The sequence below is a fragment of the Columba livia genome, chromosome 8, assembly GCF_036013475.1.
Source record: "Columba livia isolate bColLiv1 breed racing homer chromosome 8, bColLiv1.pat.W.v2, whole genome shotgun sequence".
Classification (NCBI taxonomy): domain Eukaryota; kingdom Metazoa; phylum Chordata; class Aves; order Columbiformes; family Columbidae; genus Columba; species Columba livia.
Window position 1 is genome coordinate 15,438,338 of NC_088609.1, and position 27,924 is coordinate 15,466,261.

Below are 27,924 nucleotides of genomic sequence, written 5' to 3' on the forward strand. Positions count from 1 at the left end.
CAGAGCGCCGCCACCTTGCTTTGCGCGCCCCCTGGCGGGCGGGCGGGTCTGTGAGGGCGGGCGGCCATCTTGCGCGGGGGCGCGGCCCGCGAAGCGTCGGCGGCCATTTTGGTTGTGGGCAAGCCGTGTCTGGCAGGTCTCCCGCAGCGCTCGGCAATGGTGACAGCGACCGAGCAGCGACCCGAACCGCAGCCCAGCCCGGTGCGCGGCCTGTCAGCCCCGCGGCTGCACGGAGGGAGCGATGGCCTCCCCAGATAGGGGCAGGACGCGGGGTGACCCCCACGCCGGGCAGGGGGTCTGTCTAATGCACCTCTCCGCGTTGGCTTTGGTGCTGCGACTCCCGCATCGTTAGGAAATGTATTTAATGCCATTAAAACTAATTGTGCTCTGTGCTGCGAAGTAAAGTGACTCCAGGGAGAGACTGAGTGTATTTTGGCCGGCAGAAGGAAGGCTGAACGGAATTACCGCGGTGCGGTGGGAGGTCCGGCTGCTCCCGCGCCGCTCGCGTACCGCGGTGTTGGTCAGGGAGGATGGATGTGGTTTGCTCGGTCACTTTGAACCCGGGGCTGGGAGCAGCACACCCCGACCCCTGCCCTCGTCTAGACAAACACTTACCGGCAGCCTCGTTAACAAAGGTGGGCTAAGCTGCGCTAAATCCTTAGTTCTGTGTAGCAACTCCACTCCACCGATCAGCCAGCATTAAATTTCATGCTGTCACATGAACTTTGCAGAGTATAATTCTTTAGCAATACACTTTTTCCTTCCAGCACAGACCCCCTGGAGACCTGGGGCTGCTGGCCAGCGGCTCCTTCACGCTGGAGTCCCCTCAACACAACAACGCCCCAGGTACCTGACAGAAAAAGGGACCCTCGGAGGAAGGATTTTCTCCACCACAGTGCACTGGGAAGGATCTAAAATCAGGGTTAGCAGAGGGGCTGAGTGCTAGGAGCCCACTCCGCTGGCAGAGGGATGATCTGGGTCTTTTTAAATAGAGCAGATGGGAGGAAGACGGTGCAAGAAAGTAGAATGGGTCCCACAGTTACGTCCTATATTAGGGGCTGACATAACGCACACAGGAACAGAAAATAAAAATGAAGTTCAGATGTGCCACCTCCCTCTTTCAAGGTAGGAAAGATCTGAAGCCTTTGGTGCAAATGGGACGAACAGTCACAGCAGAACACCCTGGCCACAAAGTGCAAAATAAGGGAAACTGTAGGGACTCCTCACTGTGTTATTTTCCTTGAGGACGGTCACAGAAGGAACGAAGGCTGTAGTCATCCTCAGCCTTTTCCCATAAAAAACGAACAGCTGAGCTCACCAGCGGCGTATTACAGGAATTCCATTAGAGAACCTGCCAGAGGGGCTTGAAATCTCTTGTATCTAAACAGAGCTTGTCCTGTCCTGCTTATTCCAGAAGAAGATACATCTTGTTCCTCTTTCATTTAATACAGAGCAGATTAAAGTAAACAGAATCATGGCAGTCTCACTTGAGAATGAAACGCACATGTTCAACTGTTATCAGGCAGCTCCACGCACACATCGATATTTAATTCTTTCAATCATAAGCTGTATTAGCCAAGAATATTTGTTTCACTTTTGCCTTTCCCCACCCTCTCTTCCCCTAGTAAGCTCCTAAGTACTAGCGTGGTACACATAATAATTTAAAACGAGATCTTAGGCTGCTGCAATACATAGAAAGCTCAATGAAATTACACTGTACATCTGCAGAAAGCCTGAATAATCGCTAACAGACGTATGAACTTTCAGCCTACGCTTATTTCATTGTGCTGTTAACTTTACAGCCTAATTATATCTAAAACACCTGTGTAACCAAACTCATTAATTAATTAGCAACAGATTGGGAGAGAGGATACTCCTGGGATGGTCAGAGATTGCTGCTGTAGGGAAAGAAAAGAGGAGCTACACAAAGTCAGGGAGAGAAACCGGGAAAAGGAGGAAAGGACACAAGTTGTAGAAGCTGCTAAAAGAAAGCAGATCCCTCCTCGCCCCATTTTGCACAGGATACAGTACGCAGGGACCGAATCCATAAATACAGATAATTAAAAAGTTACCCTACGGGTCAGGCTCTCCAGTCTCCCTCTGACACCCACAGGAAACGTGATACAGATTGAAAAGTCTATGTGCTCGTATCTTTTTTCCCCTTTCTGGCTCAGGAACTGTAATTAAAGGGAAAAATCAGCCTCTCTCCTGCCTTGGAGAGTGCAGTGGCACAGCTGGTTTTCATCTTGGCTAGCAGGCTCTGTCCTCAGGCTACTAAGTGCTGAGTAATTTTTACCAAGCTCTGCTTGCAGATAAATGATGTTCTCCTCTTAGCTGCTGCCAGGCAAAGCTACAAATACTTGATCTTTTATTCTTTTCTCATAAACTCCTAACATTGAATACTAAAAATGCAGCCAGAGATTTTTCCACTGCCATTTATTCTCAGCGTGGTCCCAACTGTATTACAATTACAGACACCCACCCGTTTGCTGAAGCTCAACTATAGTTCCTCGTTAACCTGAAGCTTCCAATTAAAGGCTCCTTCAGTTTCATTGATAGTTTGCATATACTCCAAGTAGCCACTTCATTTTTTTTCCCCAAAAACCACATACCAGGAGAAAGGCAACTGCTTTAAATAACTTCACACTAATTTTCTGGAAAAGCCTGATGAGCGAGTGCCAGTCTCCAAAGAAAAGCCTGTGTCTGAATATGCACTTTGGGTAATTTCTCTCACAGCTATAACTATAAAACTATCTGAAAGCTTTGGGCTAAACGTGGCACAACTGCTGGGCAGGTAAAGTGTGGGCTCAGGCTAATGGAAAGAAACCAGAAAGGTACAACACTGGAAACCCATTAGTTTAATTCAAGTTTTCTGCAGTGTTTCTAGTAAGATCTTACATTTTCTAAGAAGCTGCGTAAGAATTAGTTACAAATTGCATAGGAAATTATTTTTTAAAATGTTAGGTGATCTCAGCAATGCTGTTCTCCCACCTTCCTCCAGGAAGTGAAGCCATGAACATGAAGCCAGCACAGGGAGCAGGCTGAAAACCAGTAAGAAATGCCATGGCTAATTTTAGAATAGTTTCCAGTCATGCAGTGGTAACAGCGCATTAAAAAGTACCTGCATACTTTTAAAAGATAAAGCAAGGTTTGAAAACAATCTTGATTTCAAAAGTATTTTAAAGCGTAAGACTAATAGTCTGTCAACTTCCCCACCACCACCCTGCCTTTGAAGATCCCCTTCCCAGCACAGACATCACTTACGGCATTATCAGCTACTGTTTTAGTGTAACAGTATCAGCATTTGCATTTTGGGATGGGGAAGTTAGAGGAAAGGCTCTGCCATTTAGATTCTGAACCAAGCTATGGGTGTTTTTCCTCTTGGTAGTCCTCAGCATGTGGCTGTCTTCTCACGGCCCTCAGAACCCTTTAAATACTATGGTAAAAGCATTCTTTGGTAGTGTAGTTTCTAATTGTGTTTTCAAGCATTTAAATTAGATTGTAAATGTCTGAAGCTCCAGGGGAGTGAGCCTGTGCCATCTTTCCATTATTAAAGCCTTCAGACCCAGAGCTGGACTTCAGTGATTATGTGTCAGGGCAGAGCCAGGAGATGCTGGAGTTTAACAGTGTTCCTGTTACTTAAGTGCAAGAGGGAACAGTCCCATGTAAAACACACTTTTTTGGAGCATTCTTCTTAAACGCCTTGTGAAACAAATGAAACGTGGGTTAGAAACACATTCACCACTGCTGACCACACAGGTTTTTATATTTAATAGAAATTAAATTAGTAGCTTGATATACATAAGGTTACGCTTTCCAGTCCAGTAGCTTTCAAATTCTTCCTTTCAAGTCACAGAGCAAATACTGTACAAAAAGGACAACAAAGAGCAACCAAGGAGTAAACACTGCAACACTGGACCCAGAATGGTTTATCTGCAGCTACACACACTAAAGGATACATAACGATGGACCCGCCGCGGGGCAATCATGCATTACCAAGGGAAAGACCTACTGCCGGCTGCGCACACGCTGGTTCCCCCAGGGCAGGAGAGAGCGTCCCGGAGCACGGAGCCAGCTGTTCTATCGCGCTCCGTAGCTGTAGTAGTACGGCTCGTCAGGGCGGTATCCATACGCAGTCGCTGGGCGGCCAGGAACCCCCGGTGATTGACCAAATCCATCAACTCCCATGCTACAAAAAGAGAGGAGAGGTTTTTGTTCAGTAGGGGAGGGACAGTACTGGTGTCTCTGACTCTTCCTGCCACCGAGGTAATTTTGAGAGGCAACTCTGCAAGCCATCTCCCCCTTCTAGCCAGCACTGCTCTGTCTCCTCTTCCCTTGATGGGAAAAGAAATGCTGCAAAGAAATCAACACAACTTCTACTGAGGAAAGGCTTTCAGGTCTAACAAATCCCAGAAGGGCCAGAATCATCTCTCCTACCCTTGTATGGATTTATTGATGAAGGACTTTACTTCTGTGACTCGGTTTATCTGTACGCTAGAGTCAATGTGTCTTTCAGGAAAGGCTTCAAGGATGCTTCTGGCAAAGCCCGCCGGTAACCCTGCCCCGCGCAGCCCATCTGAGCAATCTTGTGTCCTTCCTTCAGCACATTTCTGAAGCCCCTGGGAAAATACAGCTAGAAATATGAAAGTGAGACTATCTGGCACAGCAACATAGTTGAGCAAAAGACAGTGTTTCTGGTGAGGTACAAGATTGACAGCCAAATGGCAGAAATAATTCATCCTCTACTGAAAGGCTATGTACTAATGGGACAGAATAATTGATTTTTCATATAGAACAGCAAGTCCCACAGCAATGAATTAGATCCTATAGCACAAGAACTGCGTAGGGAAAAGTGGTACATATTTCATGCTCAACAATAACTCTCATGCAGGAGGTAGAGGAAAAATGAACGTTGCCCAAGATACTGGATTACTGCCTATTCATAGCTATGTCACTTCTTAACTTCCACTTCAGTAGAAAGACAAATGGAAAAGAATCCTGATTTATTGTCTGACTAAAGATGCATTGAAAGGAGTTGAACTTCCCCTCTGAAGACTGTCAAAACACAAAGAACCGAAGTGCTTTTGGAGTGGAGAAAAGCTGAACCTCATTACTGCCAATTACACATGTGGAACACGGGTTATGCAAGAGTCAAGGCTGGGAAAGAATGACCCATCCAGAAGATGTACAATGGGTGGGCCCCAGGCCCTGGCTCCGCAAAAAGCTGGCACTGCTCAATCGGCTGGACTGGAAGGGCTCGGCGGAAGTGGTGGGGGACCACGTCCACCGCTCTGTCCTGGCAGACACACTTCTCTTGGATCGTGCCTCCGCGAGGTCCTAGAAAAGGATCCTCGGAGCCTGGTTTCTCAGGAAACTAGTTCACCCATGGGATATTCTGACAGTCAGGTAAAGGTAAAAGGTCTGAGGCTGAGATTTGTCCTCTGAAAGGGTGGGGTACACAGTCAACAAGACAAACTGCAGAGAAAATAATTCAGTTTCACCTGAATGTATCTTGAGAAATGCAGTGTCCTGAAAGTGCTTTACTGTTTCCACATGTCTGTCTGTATTTGAACTGGCACTGCCCCGTCTCACAACTCATAAACGGAGCCATTAGGCTGACGTGAAAGGCTGATCAGTCCCCTTGGCACGACAAAGAGAAGAAGAATGGCCATGGTATATAGCTGTGTGAACACACGCCTCTGGCCCCACACCTTCCTCTGGCCACCCATTCCTCCCTGTGTCCCCCCCTAAAGTCCTATTAGTCTTTTTCCAAGCCCATTATGAAATGAGCTGGTGACCTCTGAGGCACCTTCTCCAGGTCCTTCCTTTGTACCTGACAAACAACAGCTTTCTCATTAGCAGGCCTGAAGCTTTAAAAGACTCCTGAAAGAAGGGATTAAGAGAAATCCTGTTAGTTTCAATCTAATTCTTGTCTCCCAAATCATCAAACCCCATGCTCACCTTAGTCAGAGGATGGTTCCTGTTTCTACCGCTGTTACTGATTTGCAGTTTGCAAAGGGATGAGCCAGCCAGCCCTCACCTGGGCTGCCCTTAGGTAGAGCTTTCTGAATACAGGCCACAAAGCTCTCCTGAACAAGCCAACAAGGACCTAGCATGAAGCTGACTAATTTGTCTGGCAGTTCAGAACACAGACAAGTTGAAAAACTACTGTAAGACAATGCCGATTCTTTAAAAGAATTCTTTCAGTACTGTTAGTACTATGAGTTAGTATCATACTAAAAGAAGGTGCAGTGAGATTTGGAAGTGCAGAGTCCAGCTTTGTGGTGCTACTACAAGTTCCCAGTGACACCACACACCTGTAACACTGCAGAGAAGCAGGACCCTTTAAGGCTACCTTTAAACTCAATAATTCCATTGTTTTCTTCTAAAGATCCTTAAAACATCTATGGTTGATTTATAATGAAAATATGTTTTAACAGAAAATACTTTTCTCGGTTTTATATATATATATACTTTTTTTTTTTCCCTGTGGCTATAACAACCTTAGTTGTGGGTAAGTCGGTTTTATTACACGTTAATACAGCAGCCTGAGAGACCTGTCCTGAAGCAGGACTTTCTTCTCAAGTGTAAACGTGGCTTCTCTTGGTGCTGCAGAGTTTCAAGAACTTGTTTTGGTCGCTCTGTTATAGACGAAAAGAACATCGGGTTTTTTTGGGGGTGAGGTGTAATAACGACACCGAGCCACGAGGTGGCAATGGGGCTCTATCACCGCACCCAGAGCTGTCCCAGCTACTTACAATTTGGTAATCCTCATTCAAAGGACTTTTAAATGTATTTAAATTGATAACAAGAGCAGGGAAAATATGGTTTCAATCACATTCTCAGCAAATCATTTTTTTAAAATATATTTTTTATAAATGTGTAAGTAATTAGGTAAAGATCCCTAGAGTTTAAACTTTGAGGAGTATCAGTTATTTCCAAATGGTTTAGACATATGTTAGTGTCCTGAAGAAAACTGGAAGAGATGGATCAGCTGATAACTGCTTTGGACAGTTAAAAAAAATAAAAAGGAACAGAAAATCACATTAAAACACCTTGATCAAATCACCACTCTCTCCTATCTAAATATTTCTCTTAAGTAATTGAAGGCTTGTCCGTGCTTTGAAAAAAATTGGCTTAATTTTTACGCATTAGTGCTCTTGAAACGTACCAGCTTTGCCTATTTGAGTGTTTGTGCTGGCAGCCCGTGGCAAAAAGCTTGTCCTCTTGGCTGAAGGCGAAGCTGTGGAACGCAGGAGGTGACCGAGGAGCAGGACAACAAAACAGCCAACACGCGTCTGGAGACCGAGGGCTGGCTCACTGGTGAGGCCAGCACAACCTACCGAGGTGGAAACGGGGCTTTAAAACTCAAGTCCTGATGAGTCTTGGCCACTTCTGGAAAGATGGTCGCTTTCTGGCTGTAAACACTTGTTGGGTGACGGCTGGCCAGAGACTGTGATTTGTGCCAGGTGTTCTTAGATTTAGACCAGCAAACAGCTTCAAAACTAGCTCCTAATGAAAATGTGCTGTTGGCTTTGTTTATACAGCTTCTACAGGGAAACTCTGTGCTCATCAGGGCAAGCATCAGCCTGTCTTCCCAAAAACTTGGGGGCACATAAACATGCTATTGAAGCAACAATACTTATCCCCAAATGGGTATTTTTTGCTCCAGTTCATCAGTCCTGTTCTTCTAGCAGAAGAAGCTGCAATCCCTACGGTCATATAGTGGATAAAGATCACACAACACCACAAGGAGCTTCTCAGATAAATGACTTCTGCTGTTGCCTTAATCTGCAAGTTATTTCAGGCAGCTTTGCCTCGCAAGACTGCACGTGTGTGCACAGAGATGGGCGCGCGCTAACCGCACCGTCAAAGCACAACTGGTTTCTTGCGCAAAGTTTCTCACCACGCCTGGAGCCGATGGAGTTAAACAGTGAACAGCACAGCTAATTACTATGTACTGCTAACCTCAGTTGCTGGTTCATTTTGAGACCCTTTAAAATATGAACTGTGTATTTTACCCCTATGCACTCTCTTAATGATTTGTTTTTTTTAGACTGAAATCACTTCCAGCCATCAGTTATACTCGCGGTCTCTACACATGCACTTCCCTAAGCACAAATATTTCTTTTTCCTATTGGTCTGCCAGCCCCTGTCAGAGCAAATTTCACTTTAAACTAAATGCTATGATACTTAAAACCTCTTGGATTACTCAGGCTGCGAGCGTGATCTATGACCTTCCCCAAATGACAGCTGAACTTTCCAATTTGCTTGTACTGCCGGGGAACTGAAGAACACATGCTGAAGAGGAAAACGTTCCTGATGTGTGTGAGTGAAGAGAGATTTCTTAACAGCTCTGCTCGCTGATACTTCCAAATTAATGTGCCCATCTAGGATACTAGGTGTCACAACATAATTTCAAATGTAAAGACCAAGCGTGTCCCCCCCGCCCTCACAGCAGAAGATGCCAGCCAGCATCCCATTGTGTCCATAAAAATACTTGTTTTTTCCTTAGCTCCCTCCTGTGCCCAAAGCCTCAGAGACTCCATAGGCTTTGTGGTCCATCTGGGCAGGCTCAGACAAGGAGTGCCCTGCCAGCCACCCTTTGCTGGGGTCCCCTTTTGGTATCTCTGCTGCTCCTGAGCGCACGGTGCAGGGAGAGAGGCCCCTGAGCTTGGTCTGAACTGGGGTAATTAGCACCTGGGTGCAGACTGACCACACAGCAAAGCTGCTCTCTGTCCATTTTCCTCATGCGATAGACACCTGAGCCTGTCCACACTCACATTCACACTGTTACTTGTGCTGGTGCTGACAAGTTGCTCTAAAACGGGTACTAATTCCTCCGGTGTAAGCGGGGCCTCAGAAAGGCGAGTCCTGGGTCACTGGGGAGATTCTTGGTCAAAACTAAACCCCTTGATGTCCAACTGATAATCCCCTGGGGTAGGATGCATGGACCTGTGAGCAATCCCAGCCAGAAACTCAGCTTGGGACACAGGCCTGCACACTCCTGAAAGAGGCATGAAGCAGCGTGGCAAGAATCGTACCAGACCATGCTGTAAGAGACAGTGACTGCCTGTGCACGCAAAGGTGGCCCAGGAAGAATCCTCACCTTAGAGAGTGAAGTATCAGTTCAGGAGCTTACACTTCAGAGCCAAAATTTCATCCTTTTCAGACTATCAGTTTCACAGTTGGAAGCCCAAAAATCAAAGCACTCTGAAATTACTGCCTACTGGAAACAAAATCCAAGCTTAACACATACAGTGCTTCCACTAGAGCCACAATTTCAGCTGTATTTCTTTTCATCCTAAACTTGTTCTAAAACCCTGTCAGTCCTCACTCCTTATTCCATATCAAGGCTTATACCAGCCTCACATCTGAGAGGCTCTCAGCTCCTCACCAAGGATAAACACTTTATAATTTTACTAAAAATAAAATCAATTTTACTAAAAAAGATCTACCCATTTATAATTCACTAGGTCCTCTGACCTTGATAAGACCAAATGCTGCTTACAGCTCTCAACTCATCAGCAACCCTACTAACACCTAAAGAAGGAATCATACTGAAGCTCTCCATGTGCTCAAGCGAGCTGCTAAGACAGTTTATTTACAGGCATAAATATGCAGCCCCAGTCTACACACGCAGCATCTCCTCTTGCTGCCATCGATCACACCTGCAGCTTTGCAAAACTGCTCCTGAGTGTCAGAGAACAGGGTTTGAACCAGAAGATTTCTGAGCATCCTTCGGAAGCCCGACGTTAGTACAGTTCACAGAAACTCCTGAGTTTCCTCTGTAACTTCTCCCTTTATACGCTTTATATTATAGTTTCTAAAAACCGTCATCTTCACCCTCAAAACATCCCCCACCTTACTCCAGGCAGGCATTCAGAATTTCATGCAGCACATCCTTGAAATCCTAATGTTTCCCTTCTGTGAATCTACTCATGTGTGACGGCACTATTGATAACATACGGTACAGTTACCATCCTATATTGCCTCTCATGCCAGAAACCCCTGTAATCTATAATGCTGTATCAGGTTCCTGTGTATAACAGACAAAAGTTGTGTTCAGATGAATACTGAAGGCTGTATTTTTCCCTCAGGAGGTACGTAAGCCATAGAAGTGCCCCATCAGTCTCTAATCTCGAGACAAGCACAGCATTATAAACTGTACAAACAACAGAGTTGCAGTTTATAATACTTTCCAAGAAGAGACATAGAAGTTTGCCAGCAGCAAAGTCTGTATTTTTTCTCTCCTCTCAGTAGTTTTGTTTTGTTTGTTGATGAAAGGTGCTAGCCTGTAGATCTGAGACAACTACTGCAGGGTAGTATAATCACATACGGAATGTGGCAGAGGCTGCAGTCCTGCTAGCACAATTAGGAGACTGGTTAACGAATGATGCAGCTTCGTCCCTCTGCAGGTTTCTTCTAGCGCAGAGACCAGGGTTCATTACAGCAGGCAGGAGGGCGGGGGGCACCCCGGCCCTGTCCCACTGCACACTGAGGATTCAGGCACGGGGTACAGCCAGGGAAGTGGGAAATTAACTCCATAGAACACACACAGATCTCCAGCTTAAATTATCTCCAGGTAAGAAATATTTAGCTAATCCTTTGCAGGTATCAGCTAACCACCACACTTTAGCCAAGTGAAACCCATGGGCTCCTTGACCTTTCTGCTGATATACACTGTCAGCTGAACACTGGCTGGGATACCATTTTCCTAACACCGGTCATGAAAGAGTGGAAAGCATCAGAAAGTGGCTTAAAACTGGTTGCTTTTCCCCTTGCTTAGAGTCTAGCAATTGAGAAGATAATCCTATTTACTTCTACATGCCAGCTACCTCTGGGTTTGCTCCACTGACCATAAATTTTCTGTCCTTCAGAGTAAGAGCACAAGCCATGGGTTACGGAGAAACAGCACACAACTGAGAGGCCTTAGAAAAAACTGTGCTTCTTTATATAATGGCCTGTAACTGTAGATTCTTCTACTACTGGTAATGACGTTAAGCTATAAACCACAAGTCTCTTAAATTCTGCCTCTCACAGCCCCAACTTTCTTTCTCCCTTATCTGTGAGGTTTCCTCCCCCCCCACCCCCTTTCTATCCTTCAAGCTCAAGCGAGGGGAGTTTCGTGGTAAGGACTGTGACTTTGCACACAGCATCAAATGCCAAATCCATCTCTACACTGACACTGAATATTACTATTCCTTACATAGTAATACTGTATCTGCTCAAAAGATAAAATATATGCATAGGTATAATAATAATTTACTTCCCTTGTGCATCACGGTACAGCTTTTATGGATATGATAAAGTCTCTCCTTCCACATGATCCAGCTTTCTTCAGTGCACTTAATGACTTAAAGTTTCCAGTTGCTTCTGGACTTGGTGCCTAGTTGTATCTCAGCACAATACGGCTGTTTCTGCTATTTAATTATAAACAAATGCAAGTATGAATTAGGAAGAAATGAGCACTGTGTCTTCTGTGTCAGGCTCCAGCTACGCACCAAGCAATAAGTGTGCCAAAATTCACTGCTGGGGAGGCAGCATTAAAAAAATATATATATATTTCCCAACTGAATAGCAATAAAGCACTGAACTAAAAACAAATGACCTTCCTCAGCCAAATTCAGTGAAAGCCTTGCTTGAAAACCATTGAATTTGCCATCCCAGCTCTGTGAAAGCAGACGGGGACTTGGGCTCTGTTTCTTGCTCTGTCAGTTACCTGCTGTGTGATCCTGGGCAAGTTGCTCCTTTTCTCCATGACCTCAGTTTCCCATTGGAGTATTGAAAGAAAAAGAACCCACCGCAGACATTAAAGACAGCAAGTGACAAACTACAGCAATGAGAAGACTCAAATTAGACTGACGTAAAGAGAAAAGACTTTTGCTTATTTTGTATCACCCCTCAAAGAGGAAAAAGAAAAGATTTCTGATCTGCTAGAAAGCGAACCAACCCAAAACACCACCGGGGGGAAAGACAGCAACTCTAGGTGTTTCGTATAGCTGTCTTGTTTCTCTGGAGGGCATTGGAGTAACCTCACTGGCACTCCCTCACCCAGGCTCACAGCTCCGCCACACGGGCAGGGAGTTCCTCAGCTATTCTGTACAGGATCTGTTAAAAGGTCAAGCGCACAGTCAGAGCTGGAATGGAAACCAAGAGTTCTGACTTTCCATTATATGCCTAATAGAAGCATCTCCTGTGCTGCTGGCTCAACAGCTGGCCAAACCCACTGATCAGATATATCCATTACTTAAAATCAATGAAGAACTGAAACAAATGAAAATGCCCTGAGGAGCAGGCAACAAAAAGAAAAGATGTCCTTCCCTCCCCCTCTCTCCTTGCATAGTGCAAAGTATTTGTGCCAACTCCATAAATTCAAGAGTATATTTTCTTAATCTTAACCTAGTAATACATCTGGCTTGGGAAGGTTTCAAGCTTCTCTTTTACTGAACTCCAGCAACGTCAGTGTTATGTTGGGTACAGAAGCTTCACCCAACAGCCTGAGCAGAGTAAGTGGCAATTCCGTAGGGTGACTGGTGTCACTGACTAGATCAGCTCAGGATCTGGTCCATGTCTTCCATGGGCTTCTGCCCAGCCTGCCCATTTCCACATGGGAAACATTTCTTGCTTCTTGTACCAGGTCACAGAGCAGTGTCCCTGTGACAACGTACTCTGAGATAAATAGCTGAAGTGGAAATGCAAGTTTGCGGTGTCCTGTGTTGAAGCACTCATAGCCGAAGAAATATTCCTTTAGATATTTACGCAAGCTCTGTAGGTCCAAGCACTGCCGCTCAGCTCTGTGCTTCGATACAGACAGGGAAAAAAGTTCCATCTGGAGCACCAACACGCAGAAGAGTGAGACCAACAGGTTACTGGCTGATGGTCACACTGTCTCCAAGAACTGGGCAACTCATCATGGACGATAATCCAGATGGTGGAGGGAAGGGGAGTCAAATATCTGTTCTGCTTGGACTTCCAGCTGCAGCCAATAAAAGCTTTCAAAGTCTTTTCTGAAAGTTAACATTACTAGGGGATTTGCAGTGTTGATTAGAGCACGCAGCAAATGCAGTTGCAGCATTATTGCTGATGAAAAAATTTTAAATATTCTTTACCACCATGGATGATTCTCCAGATTTCAACCACTTTTAAATATCATCACAGGGCCCTAGTGAAGTCTTGTCAAAATCTATCCCAAAACAGTGATGATTTTAGTGTAAAACAAGAAGGAAGTAAATCTCAGTGTCTCTTGCTGCTTGCTTTCTTAGGGCTAACACTGGATATATTAGGGAACAACCCACATAGAAATACAGATGTGGAATATTTTCTTGGAGATCCATACCTCAGAGTAGCATTATTATGCAAAAATTTCAACTTTAATTAAATGAACGAAAAATAAAATGTTTCCAGGACAAAGGCTGGGCAGGGAGCCTTGGAAAAAATAAAGGTTAAACTGCTTAAAATGCAGAAGGCAAATAAACTCTCTAAAGTAGGTTTTTTTAACCATGAGATTTTAAAAAAATCATAACTAAGTTTTGCAGAGGGAAGAGAAGAGTGTGGTTCAGTCATTACACTTGAATAGCTGAAGCTGATAAACAGATTCCAAGAATCAAATTTTAGAACCAAAACAATTTTAACTCTTTGGCAAGGAAATTAATTTGATATGTTACATTAATTTTTATACTAGAGACTTATTCACGGAACATGTTCAGTTCGGATAATAACTATAAGAAATATCCCATGGATATACAGGACTTTAAAAAAATACTCATTGTAGGTTTAATTTTGAATGCTGTGAGCATGCTTATACATAGCATACAAAACACCCTTCACTTTATTACAGTTTTAAATCTTTCTTCCAGGTCTGGCTTTGCAACCAACTTGTCTTGATAAAATAGGTCACTTGAAAAAGGAAAGCTCAATAAAATGAATTACAAAAACAACAAGATTAAACTGATTGTGCTGTTTTTGTACAGTGCAGCTGAATTCTGCAAATATGCTGCTGGCTGTGGTTTGGCATTTAACAGCATGCGATCAGTGAGAAGGAGGAAATTTTATTCTCATTAACTGTTGCAGATTTACTGCAGTGAAAAAGGGCTATGTAACCTGAGAAGTGACAGAATGGAAAGATCAAAGCAGCAGTCTGGAAACTAAATAAACCTTCTGGCTACTTCCTGCAAGGAAAATTCACTCTGGCAATGTAAAACAGAGTCCAGTTAAAAACTACTCTCAGTTTTATGAGCTGTCACAGCAGCTTGAGTGGTTTGGACCAGTCAAGTTTAGAACATTATATTTCCTTGTTTTTGTCTCAGATACTTCTGTAAGCAGTTTTATAGTTTAGCCCCCCCCCCCTTTTTTTTTTATTTAAAGAGAAAAATAAAATTCTTTTCTTTTGGTTGAAATCGAGAAGGTCACAGCTAAACTCATTAAAAACAAGCAGGTCTTCATTTGCACATTCCATTTCCATTTACTACGTTTTAATATTTTACTTTGAGATTTATAAGCAATGTACATTTGCTTTAATAACTCTTCCGCATTCTGTTCACTTATTGTTTAATATAAGTGCAAATCAGTTTACAGAGCCCAGATGGCTTGTAACCAGGGAGCCAGTCTATTCCTAGTAGCACATCTGGAGGGACTACGAGCAGCAGACAGAACGTGGGAATTAATTAACGTTACATTTCAGAAGAGACGGACCCAGGTTTGGGGGATTTTTTGGTAAGACATTCCAAAGGACTTGAGCAAACTGCTACAGCATTTTGGTATTCTTTTAAAATTCTTAATAGCCACCTAAACCATGCTGGTTAAATGAGGCCAACTGCAGGTGGAACACAGTAAAATAAAAAGCAACTAAAAAAATGTAAAAGTGACTGCAAGCAAATAAGACCCAGGTATCCTGTATTCCAAGCGAGCTGAAGTGCATGAAAACCTCAACCTTAACTCTTTTCCCAAATGGCATCTGCAACTTGCTGAAAAAATTGCATCTTTAAAATATTCCCAAGCAAGCTATTTCATCTCTTAGCATACTAGTATGATTGTTTGGAGCAATTAAACAGCTCCTACAGTAAATGAAACAAGTGCAACATGATCCTTCGTGATGACGGACCACACACCTTGGAGAGGTGGTGTGGTCTGGTCTCCAGGGAGCAGGCGAGAGAGCACGGCCCGGCTCCGGGCTCCGGCACCTGGTTTTGGACCAGTACCGTCTCTTCTCCCAGCCTGTGGTTCCCTGCGCATCTCAGCTGTCAGCTCTTTGGGGCACCGACTGCATGTTGCACTGTGGACATCGGCTGCATGCCGGGAGATATAAGGAGAGCCGCTTGGAAGCTTCTCCAGATACAGTCGGAGAACAGAATAATAATAAGCACCCCAGCACATAAAAAAAATCTTGCTGTATAAAGAATATCGTATAAGAAGAATATGATATTCATCTGGATATTCCCAAGTTCCAGGCAGTGCTGGGCCCCAAACCTTTAGTGGTTCAGTATGCACAGATCTCTGACACCTGGGAAAATCTCACCAATGTGGGTCAGAGAGAAAAATCTTGTTCCCCTTGAATAATCAGACTCCTGCTCTTCAGAAATGCTACAATAACTGTCCACAACATAACAGCATCATTTGGTCAAATACATAGTAGTGACATTTAAACTGGATTATAATATCATCAGGTTGCAGTATTTAATTTCTATAAACATAGCTTTAAGAAAACAGTACAAATATACCTAATAAAATGACAGCTAACAGGGAATATGACCACTACCTAGAAAAACAGGGAAAAGAAAGAGGTAACTTTAGTTTGGTACTGGTGCAGAAACAAGTTATTATAAACTAGATATGAAGAAATTCAAGCTCGCATTAAAAAGCTCTTAGTGATGAAGCACTCATGTTCTGGAAGCACCACTCCCACATTTAAGTATTGAAGGAAGACAACAATACAGTGAATTGTGATTTAGGCCATGATCCAGGATCTGAAGAAATCAAGCGAAGCCCTTCACTAAGCTTGCCCCAGACTGTGATCAAAACCTTCCAAAAAGCAGCAGTCCCTGTCTTATTACTATCTCTTAGATGCAAAATCTTAATTCCAAGCATATGTATCACCTGAACATGCACTGATGAGCAAAAAGAAGCTTACCTGCCCATTTCACATGAACAGTCAGTAAACGCTGCATTGTCCAAGTGAGAATTGTGCTTTATCTCTGCCATCTCAAGCCAGAAAGAGTCATATCAGAAATTTAGCAAAATCCTCCTGACCTGATTCGGTTTAACTTCTTAAAAACTAAACACGCAGGCAGTTAGGACAACAGAATATGACAAAAAAACAGATATGACTCTGCTACCACCAACAGCATTCTTGTGGGACTAAAAGAAAAACAACGACAAAAACCCCTTTTTTGTCTCCAGAAACTTCATTGGTTCTGGGCTTCTCTGTAAGGCCTTTTCAAATTCGTTTCAGTGGGGTTTACAATTTGCTAATACTGATGTGTGATAAACTAATAAAACCTGCCTACAAGGTTATAGGCCCAATTTACTAATAAAACCTAATTCAATTCTCTTGGGAAATGCAAATTCAATAGTGTCCAAATGGGAAAAGCTGAGTACAAGTCTGCTGAACATACTGCAAAGGAAAAAAAGTGGGTGGGGTTTTTTTGTTTGTTTTGTTTTTAAAATAAAGGTTTAAACATGGAAAGAAAAAATTAATGTACAGAATTGTAAGAAATATCACTATGGTAAAATGTTTGAAAGTAGAATCATATTGTAATAATAATTTACACTCTATTAGCTTTTCTTTCCAATAATTAAAATATTTTATATTCACCATATGTCCACCAGTAAGAGAGGAAAGCAATGCTGCCTTTACTCAAATGATAAGGAGAGATGTGGATGCTTTCAGTTCTACTGTAGCACAGATCTCGCATCAGACTATAGTTTTTATCTAAGCTGATCTTTCCAAGAACCACAAAACAAAAGTTTCTTCTGCCACTGATGGCTGTAAAGACTCAGCTCACTTTTACAGTCTACTAATGTATTAGTTTTCACTTGAAATAGCCTGCAAGATGGCACTTTGCTGCTGGAAGGCTGGGAAGAGAATGTTCAAAATTCTAAATAAACTGTGCACATTACTGAAAATGTAACATGGATGAGAAATACTCCATCGCAGGGTCACCAACTCCTTCAGTCCTTTCCTTAGGAAGCATGTTCCTTCTATCAGCAATATACCCTGTAGGGTTTAGAGACTAAAGCAAGGAAGAGATGAAAACCTAACTTTCACGCGTGAGAAGTGCAACATGTGACTGCTTTAAGCAAATCTAATTAAAATTATGATCTATATAGAATATAGCTCTAAATGTCCATGTAGGATACAAGTTATAGGTACAACTATTAAAAACACATTTTGATAAACAATCACAAAGTGCATATTTGCCAGCACCCGATGCAGTTCCTGTACCTGACCTGAGCAGGAGCTATTCAGCTGTGATGGATGACTGGGAGTTTGCAATTTGCTGCAGGAGTCAGCAGGAATGGACAGCTACAGGTGTAGGTCTTTTCTCCATGAAGATTCACATCTCATTTTCATCAGGCTACCCGAGCAAAAAAGCCATTCAATGTGGGCTTTTAGCACACGCAGACATTAAAAGTCAGTAGTTTAGCTAGAGATAAGCTAAGTCACATGGTGCTCCCACCAGGACCCATGGCCACACATTACGCCACCGATGCCCGTGTCACCGCAGTTTGTCAACTCAGGACACAAAAGCCAGATTATGCACAGTTACACTTGCCAACAGCCACAGCAGCCTGCAAGGCCCTGGCTCCATATATTTAGCTCACAAAATATCACAATGACCTGCCATGGCAAAAAGAAGAAATGTAGCTACAGTTTCAGCTCTGTAAATCCAGGCAAGAGGAAAGATGTTCCACCAAGGACAGAGACAGTCACCCCATAAAACTGGTTTTGCTTGACGTGCCAAACCTCGCTGCTTCCTGGGAAGAAGCTTCCGTCAGATCTCTATTGAGAGGAGATGCAAGCACACACACACAGGAACGCCATGTCCGGGTGAAAACAAAGATCGTGCAATGGCAGCTCTGCTACACTTTATAAGGAGGTTAAAGGATTTTGTACTGGAGAAAACTTCCTCAGGAAGAAAAAAAACAGTTTGGGCTAGCTCCAGCAGTCCTAGTTATTAATCTTTCTAAAGCCACTGAGAGAGAAGATTTTGGAATGCTGATGAATATATTAACAAAATTTGGCTTTTGCACTTAAATTTTATACCATTATCTAGTTAAAACTGGGAAAGGTTAAAATGCAGTCTCTTCCCCAAAGGGCAAGAAAAACACAGCAGATATCTCTGCTATAAGATATTTAGCCATCGCTATTATGTTTGTGTCTTACAAAAATAATTAGTCTCTAGAAGGTCATTAAAATTTGATAAACGAGCATAGATTCTTGAAGATGTCTTTCAGCTGGTCTTTCTCCCTTGTAGCTCAGACACTAAGCTGTCATCACATTAGCCAAAGGTGAGGGATTTTTTGTTTGCTACAATCATAAAACTTTCACTCTATATTAAGAGTTATCAGAACCAGGAGCCTTAAATACAGATTTTAATAACAGATGAAAATTTCAAATCTATGCCTAATGCCCATCTGCTTCTGAAAGACAGTAAGACAATTCAAAGCTGGTAATCTAATCAAAAAAGTCTTTTCTTAGCCAATGAAAAAACCTGGATACAAGCTGTCAAAACAACCTCTTCAGCCACATATTTTCTGCTGAATGGAAAACATACCTTACAATCTGCCTGCATTCTGCTCCAAAGCTTTGAGGAAAACAAGAGATGCTGTTTATGCATTTTATCACCGCTTCTGTGTACATTATATTCTGAAATAATTCTATTTATAGACACCTTACACAATAGTACAACTCCACTAAGAATCTAGTTCAGAAATAAGAGCTGTAAAATAAAGCTGGAAAACACACAAGCTAGATTACTGAAACAAAGCATTACTATTTCTAAAAATGCCTTGGGTCCCTAAAGTAAGCGTGGCAGTACAAGAAAAATGCCAGCTTTCCAAGTCTTCACTTATGTGCTGCTGTTTTATGCTGAAAAGTACCAGGAAAGAAAAAAATTATCCCTGCTTGCTTCAGGATATGGCCAGAATAGCAAGAACACAAGCAGATCTACAAACTGAATTTAGGGCTAGATACTTTCACAATTCCCTTCAAAGTTCTGTACTTTATGACGCAGGAATTGATAATGCAAAGTAACGTTCTCAAGTCTGGCAGTGGTGGTTTCAAAGGGAAGTCCAAGAAACCCTGTGAAGGGAAGGCAATGTCTTTGAAATATACAGCCCTAAAGATACTCCACCTAATTCACCAGATCTATAGACGTTCTTACTGCTAATACTTCGTGTTTTCCTCTTAAACATAACAGGGGAAAACAAACCAACCAACCAACCTATGTGCTAACCCAGTGAGCAAAGGTACCTATAAATAAATACCTTAATGTTTTTAAACTCCTGTTTTACTCTTGAATTCAAACCAGGACTTCCCTACCCACCTAAGGCTACGTAGCAGTTCTAGGTCCGCAGCTCCAGTGTCTCTGGATCTGCGACAGGGCCTCTGCAGGAGATGGTTGCGACATCCTGCTGGGTTACAGGAAAGTCAACCACTTCATCCATCTCACAAGTGGATACAGCTGCTGCTCTAATTGCCCTGAATTCTCCTTGACTGTAACAAGGTAGAACTGTGATGGCAGAGGCTGTCCCAGACCTCTGTTAGAACTGGCATCCTACAACCAAGGAAGCACATGGTTTTCACTATCTGCTCAATAACTGGTGTAACAATCTGATATATGGCAGTTGGGGTGGGCTGAGCTCCCTTGCGCAGGCATTATTAAATATCGCTCACAGTGAAAATCTTCAAGGCAACTCAAGTTTACTTGCGGTCCTTGAAAACCTCTCCTAATAGACCCATTTCTTTGGCTTCAAAAAATGAGGTTGGAGATCAGAAAACACTTGAGCCCTGGTAATGCATTGGGGACGCCAACACTAGTTCAACACAAGCTCAGCTTCTCAGTGACACACAGGCACTAAAAAGGTGACTCTTTCTGGCTGACTTGTTAGGGCCTCCTGGAGGGGCAAAGGGAAGTCCTGATCCACTCTGAGCACACTGTGAGGAGAGGAAATAACCTCAGAGAAATTAAAGAGCTAACATGTCCTAAGTCATCTTCATAGGACTGCAGAAAGGAGAGGAAAGGATTAGGTTATTCAAAGTTGCATAGCAAGAAGTCAGCTCACAGTTTTCACCTACCTCAAATTTCACAGGGTGGTCTTAGAGGACAGAAAAGTCTCCTTTCCAACTCACCCCATTGCTGAGAAAACAACTGTTTCTATTATAGAATTAAAAAGCCTCATATAAAAGACCAAGACCAGAAGACACAAGCACAACAAATAAATGTAAATCAAAAAGAAGTATAACAAATTACAAGACCAAAAATATGCGTCTACTCATTATTAGGCCATCCTTCTCCAAACTCACAAAATATGTTACTATTAATTGACTTGATAGTTATCTATGCAAATCATAACTCAGCTTTCTTTAAAAAAAAGTTTCTAAAAAACATATTCAAATATTAGTAATAGAAAAATGAACCATTTTTGTAACAAAAATGTTGATTTATTAAAAGCTGGAACTGGTTAAAAATAAATCCTTCACATACTGTTCTTGTTAGCTATAAAACTGTAAGCATAAAAATGCCCTCAAATTATGTTTTTGTATGGATGAAATGTACACTATATAACACATAAAAAGAGCCTTGACTTGCTGCTATTATTTTTAATTAGGCTCTCTAGCACGTATGGTTTTACCTTCCAACACCAATTCAAATTTGGGAAAAGGGAGGGTCTGACTCTCCAAACTCATGGGACTGGCAATTCCATGGCTCATGCCTTGGAGCACTAATGCATTTTACATTAGCTCTAAGCATCAGGAAATCCTGGCTTCTGGCGCCAAGAAGTTCAAAACGATAATGACACACATCTGAAAACCAGGATTCGCCGTTCAACTGCCAGTATCTATTCTATCAAACAATTCAGTCCTGCTCTGTTACAAATAGGACAGAACATTTGCAGCAGTCCACCCTGTTTCCAATTAGACTGCGCGTCTGGACTGCAGATAAATCCATGGAGCAATGATATCGAAAAGTATTCCTAGAAACAGAATTCTAATGAAAAACTTGAATATTCACAGAGGCTATCATCACTAGGCAATTACCAAGTTTGTTAGAAAAACTGCAGTTTTTCTGTTTTCTTTCTTGAGGTGAACCTCTAAAATGCCTCAAAACACTATAAGAACATTCTACAAATACTTAATTTAACTAGGTATACACCAGATGTATTTTGCTACTCATTCTGTTTGGAATACAATCAGATTAAAAAGCAGTTTACTAACATAGCTCCCTGATAAAGAATTCAAATTGGAGGCTGAGTGATGTACTTTAACTTTTACCCGAGGAGACTCAAGATTCTTTTCCCAGCTGAAAGCTTTCTGGCCAGCCAAGAGCATTTTGGCTGGGGCTATATCCGAGTTTACTGGAAAGAAAGGAGACTGCACACCTTCCTCCCCACCTCCAGGGGGGGCATGAAGACTGTTTGGACCACACACCCATACAGTTCTGAGTAACACAGAAATCTGTCATCTCCTGTACCCCAGTCTCCCCTTCCCAAACACAGGCTCCACATGAAGGGTTGCACACTGCTCTGAACTTTATCCTTACTGAGTACAAACACTTCCGTTTTTCAAGAGGATCTGTCTCTTAATTTCTACTTATTTTTTCCCAATCTGAGCATTTTAGTTATTTTAATTTGTTCTTAAAAATGTTACCACCATTCCAGTCTTGCTGATGTTCAGCTCTCTGGTGCATCACAGGTAGAATCAACAAACAAGTGTAACTGTCCACTGCCCTTTAGCAAATACAAGAAGCCAAAGTAAGGGAGAAAAATATTTTTTGCTTCAGCTGTGCATATGTGAATTACTCATATTTTACAAATGGTGACTAAAGTTGCAAGTGGTGAAAATAACATCCTTCCTTTGAAAAGAAACAACTTCACCCATAGGGCTGGGCATGTCCAGATAGCATCCTGTTAAAGTGAATTCTGTACCTTGTCTGTAAAGTGCTTGAAATATTTCCTGCTAATGAGTGCACATAATTCATGCTCTATAAAAGGCATTTCCTAAACACTACAGGATCTATGAAGATTTCATTCTTTGAAACGAGTCTTTTCTATTTTGAACTCATGGGAGAAGTCTACTCAGAAATTCAAACTGAAACAGCTTGCTAACATTTGAGGAAGAAGTCATTCACCAGAGGGGGAATTCAGGCATTTCCCAAAAGTCAAGCAGACATCTTTTGCTTATCTAGCAAATCTTCAAAGTGTGTGCCATCAGTAATCTAATGGAGAATACCTTGGGAATAGTTAGGTTAAAGAAAACAAAAGAAAACTCCCAAATCCACAGAAATAGCTATAGCAGCTGAGAAACTTATTTTTAACAATTTAAGAATACTGGAAACAAAAGTCTTCTAGGTAATCAGCATCTCAAGCCCCTCTTTAGGTACTTCCCAACAACAACATCAGGGGTATGGTATTTGGGTAATTGTCATAACATGTAGTTAGTTGCGTGTTCTAGTTTTACATTTCTACTCTACAGCTTCTGGAAATCTATCTTGTAATACAACATGTATGTTAAAAAAAACATGTAATTCAGAAGACAGACTAGAATTACTTATGCAATATAAACCATTCCCACTTGCTAAGAAGGCAAAAATTGTTGAACACCACAGACAAAGCCCTATAAAGGAACTTTAATAGCCATTGCTGGTTTATATGCGTTCTTTACAAACAGCAAGTTACCTGCTAGCGAACGGATGCTGCCCAACGAGGTCTCCATTCTGAAGATGGTAATCACTGAAGAAATCTGGACTCACTGCTCCATCAGGGGCTATTAGGCCATCTATAAAAACAAGAAAGATCCAGTGACTGTATGAAGTAGCATGACTTCAAAGCAAGTGGGCAACACAACCTGAGCTGGTTTATCTTAGGAATTCTTTAGCAACTTGCAATATTTCTGTGAGGAACGTCAAGCAACAATAATACTGAAAAACAGCAACTTCAATTACAAAAAGTCCTCACTGGGACTCCAAGTAGCTCAGCCTACTGCCCTGAAAATGCTGTTCCTAAGAAATACTCTCTTATTCCTTCTTCCTCAGGCCTGTAAAGTTTATATCAAGTTTCATCTTGTCTGTCCCATCATGACTGTGAGCCCAGAGAAGAAGTAATGAGAAGGGTCAAACATTAATCTGGACCAGCAGCAAAGAAGTAGAAATGCAGCAAAGGTCTTAATTATTCAGACTCTACCCTTCACCATTATATCTCTTAAAACTGGCCAAGAAAAACAGGAAAGCAATTCCAAATGTATTTCTTTCATCTCCCCCATATTTTAATGTCTTCTAACTATTTCCTAAAAGGGTGGTCTTTTCCCATGATATCCTCTCAGGAACTTAGGTTACAGTTTCCCATTGCTTCCTTTGTATTGAAACACTGGCATACAAAGATGCAAACATTTGTAAAGCCAGCAGTATTCCTTAAAGGCTTCACAGTCTCTTCTGCTTTATAAGGAAGAGAAGAAAATCAGGGGCTAACCTTTTCCCTCTCTTACATCAGTGTAAATCCAGAGTGTCTTTGAAGTAAAGTCAGTGAACTGACCCCAGCTGAATGAGAGCCCAACTTAACTTGTTCCTGTTCCCATTCACAAAACCAGCATTTCTTGTTAATACTAAGGGCACAGTTCCTACTTGGTAATTAGTATTAGGCTCTAATCAGATAAAATGAGCTATTTCATTAAAACAGACTCTACATCAGTTTGTCTCCGCTATTGTATGAAAACAATCCCAGACTTGTAGTGCAGAAAGCATCCCCAAAAAACTAAGTACATTCAAACTGATACTTTAATAGTTTAACATAAGGGAGAGAGAGATTCCTAATGACTAGGAAGTTACAAATGCCATTCCACTTTAAAGAAAGAGAGATAAGATCCAGGGAGTCACAGGCCACTTAGCTTAACCTCTGTGGTTTCAAAACTACTAAAACTGCCTGTGCAGGAAGCAGTGGAAAGTTACTTACAGACACAAGGGCTTAGAGATGATGACTCAGGCATTCAAAGAAATCTCCCTATGCTTTATGAATTTACCTGATGGTTTTTGAAGATAATATAGTGACAAATGATAAAAGGAATAGAATTGACGCATCTAAATTTCTAACAGACATTTGATGAGGTGCTACAGATGTTCATTTAGAAGATAATACCTCATGGGAAAGTGACTGAATACGACACAACGCATTGGAAATGAAAAATGCTAGCCATGATCAGACTACATTTTAGCAGCATAAGATAGCTGTACATGGCTATATTCTAATTGTGTACATGTGTATACAGTATGTGAAAGAGTATTGCTTGACAAGCAAGTAATCTGGCCCAGATTGATATTACTGTCTGTCAGCATGTTCAGCAAGACATGAGTGCCCTGCAATATCATAGGGATGTAAAAATCACCAAAGAAGAGGAAGGCAAGTTAAAATGGTTATTAGGAAAACTTGGCACAAGCGTTAATATCTCACCACCTATTCTGTATTTTTCACAGAAAAGAAATGAGGGGGAACATCAGCACTTTCATACCTGCAACATTTCAGATCAAAACCAATCCATTTAAGTGGCTAGGTATTTTAAACAGTCAGGTTTGGTTAAAACCTGTTGTAAAACAGAGAGACTTAAAACCAACATCTCTATATTAATAAAAAAGCACTACATTTTAACTCTGGGGCTGAGCTACCACTACTTAAAAAGTCTTCAATCAAGAGCGCTAACATTCAAACCATAACACTCGGAGTCAGCGCTCACAAGAATTTATAGGAAAATGAAAGCACATGGATAGCATCAGCTGCATATAATATGATTACACAGTTAAAGGACATCTGTTGTTACGTACATTTCAACATAAATTAGGGTTATGTACTTTCAGAGCAGGAGAGACACCGAGCTCATGAAGAAAACTTCAGAGATTTCCACCAAGTTTTTCATGTAGGTTTAAAATCCTTTGCAAGAGAGATGTTGGTAAATCACTGCAAAAAAGAGCTTATATTGCCACCAGTGAACACCCAAATTATTACGGCTGAAGTGGGACTTGTGTTGAGCGCTGGCCATCAGTGCAGGTCATTTTTTAAATTATCAAACTGAAATACAAGAATTCAATTTCTGGCTGCACAAAGATTTGTATTTTTGTTATTTTTTAAACTAAGTAATGCTCTGTCCTTCAGGAACTCAAATGCCTACTCCAATCGCTACAATAATCCACAGCCTTTTCAAAGGAATATTATGTCCTCCTCTGGCCACAACTCAAAAGTATAAATCCAGCAGACTTCAGAAGCACACCATTCCTGGCACTTGCTGGAAGGAACCTGAGCAGTGAATCTGTATTTTGAATATAATCACCTACTCTTATACCTTTAGAAACAAAAGCACTTTTCAGACATCTGGAGAACATATAATTGGAAATCTGCCTCTCCTTCCCGGTCAAATATCGATTCCAACACAAAAATCTTTGTTCAAATAGCACTAAGCCTGTAACATAAAATGATTAAAGTCAGGAAATGCAGTGTTACTGATGCCACTCCATCTCTAGCTCACATTTGGGAAAAGAAATGGCCTTATGAAATAAGCAAAGGTCTATTATTAAGACCTGTAAAGGGGAGACTACAAAAGGCATGCTGGCACATCTTTAACTTCAGGAAGCCCAAAAGAGATTTGATGTAATAAAAGACCCTGGTACCGTACAACACACTGCTAACCTACAGGATTCAAAAGAGAAAAGCGTACCACTAGAAAGGCAAGTTGGTATGGCTGACACATGTAACTGAAAGTAGAAGAAAAAGAATTCTGAAGTTCTGATAACCTTTGAGAATAATTTTTCAAATGTTAATGAGATCTTGCACAGTTCCATTCTTACAGTAACTACAAGTAAATTTTATAGGTTTTAGTGGCTCTGTTTTTCTTATTATTATTTCTGCAAATTCATCCACAGTCATAGAGTTTTGTGACTCATGCTTCATAGCAAAGGACTGGACACTTTTGTGGAAAATAAAAAACCACAGACTCAAACCCAGTAATTAAAAAGAAAAGTACATGCACACACACAGTCATCCAGGAGTTTGGAAAGGATATAAAACCACAAGCTTGAGAGCATAAGCAAACTCCTAGTTATTAAAAGTTATGATGACATTTATCCGGTGGGCAAATTATTTCATTATTGTCTCCTGCAGAGTCTTTTGAACTTTCCTCTCAAGCAGCTGGCAAGAGGATATTGGACTAAATACAGAGTCTTAATCCAGTATGGCAACATCTATTTTCTTAGTAACTACGAAATTTTTATAGAAGAATTGAGACACAGCAGATTCCACTTGAGATCCCCCTAGAACTATGCCATTACGTACGACTAATAGGATTAAGCAAAATTATGAGAAATGCCTTTTTTATTTAGAAAACATATCAGGGTTAATCTCAAATAAGAACATGACTTAAGTTTTGGTTTTTTTTTTTACACTAACTCCTTCAAATTGTCAAATAATGAAACTTTTTCATACGAGGAACAGAAAAAAGTACTTCTAGAAAGATTCACACACTTCCCTAGATATATGACAGCAAAAAAATCATACAGCCAGATTAGCTGAAAGTCACAGAATGATTTGCTCTGCTAAGGAACCTACAAGTTTGATGTGGCTCAACTGAAGGCTTTCATCAAGATATGCAATAAATATTCAATTACAGAATAAATACATGAGGCAGAATAAAATTCAGCATAAAATCGCAGAGCTGTGAATTTGACAGGGATAAGAAAAAGTTTGCATTTGCAAAGCAAACAAGCTACGGACACAAGAAATAGGTGCGAAGAACAAGGCTGGACCACCTTTCTTCAAATCAGTCGTCACGCTCCATTAGCCCTCCGAGCCAGCTCTACTCATATTTCTGAAGACCTGTAACACTTCATAAGGCCATGGATATACAGTCCTCAATCCATCATTAACATCCTAGCAAGCCCCTTCCTGGCTACAGCGAGCTATACAGTGCTGCTCCCAGTGACACAAGGGGGTAAATGTCCCGCTGGTTTGAGCCAGTGGATTCTCTGCACAGGCCCAGGTCAAGCTCCTGTTCCAACCACAGAGGTGGCAATCCCAGTCCTGAATATCCTGAACACTAATATACATCCCTCACCTGCACTGTAGTAGAGATCGGGTCTTTCCAGAATATCCCCTTCGTGGATGTAGGGCTCAATGGGATCATCCCCATACAGGTACTGCTCGCTGTCATCCATCTGCCGACTCTCCACCATCTCCAGCCACTGAGAGTTGTGCCATCGAAACTTCTCGCTCTGGATTTTTTTAGCCCATTCCTCATCATATTCCTGTTAAAAAATCACCACACAATATTTTAGGATGAGGTATAGACAGAACTGTTTGGTTTAACAGGAAATGGCAGAGGAATTTAATGTCAGCAAAAGATATCAGTTTCAGGGTTCAGTGACTTAGATCCTCTATTGAGTTTGCAGGGTACTGTAAGCAAACAAAGGAATGATTTTGCAAGCACTAGGTGTTATTCTGATTTTGCATATGCAGCAGTACAATCTTCCTGTCATGGTTTGCAACTTTACAACCATCCAGAAAAAAATCCTGCTTTGAGCAGCGAAGTTCCATCAGTCTCATTTGGTTTATGCAGAAGAGCCAATTACTGCAATTGTCAGGGGGATTTCAGTAATTAATTACGAACACTAGCCAAATACCCTGTACATCCTCATTAGATAAGCATTCATTAGGACAACTGGTTACTAG

At 41.7% G+C, this 27,924-nt stretch overlaps 1 protein-coding gene across 2 annotated transcripts in view; it reads right to left on the minus strand.

The window, feature by feature from the left end:
- Positions 1-3,748: 3,748 nt before the first annotated feature.
- Positions 3,749-27,924, minus strand: part of KIFAP3 (kinesin associated protein 3) — a 71,024-nt gene continuing 46,848 nt past the window's right edge. For both annotated transcript variants that reach the window (XM_065071052.1, XM_065071051.1), the window contains exons 18-20: positions 27,311-27,500; positions 22,900-22,999; positions 3,749-4,189 (exon numbers count right to left, since the gene is read on the minus strand). In XM_065071052.1, the coding sequence (XP_064927124.1) occupies positions 4,081-4,189; positions 22,900-22,999; positions 27,311-27,500 (399 nt within the window). In that variant the 3' untranslated portion in view covers positions 3,749-4,080. The remainder of the gene's footprint in view (positions 4,190-22,899; positions 23,000-27,310; positions 27,501-27,924) is intronic.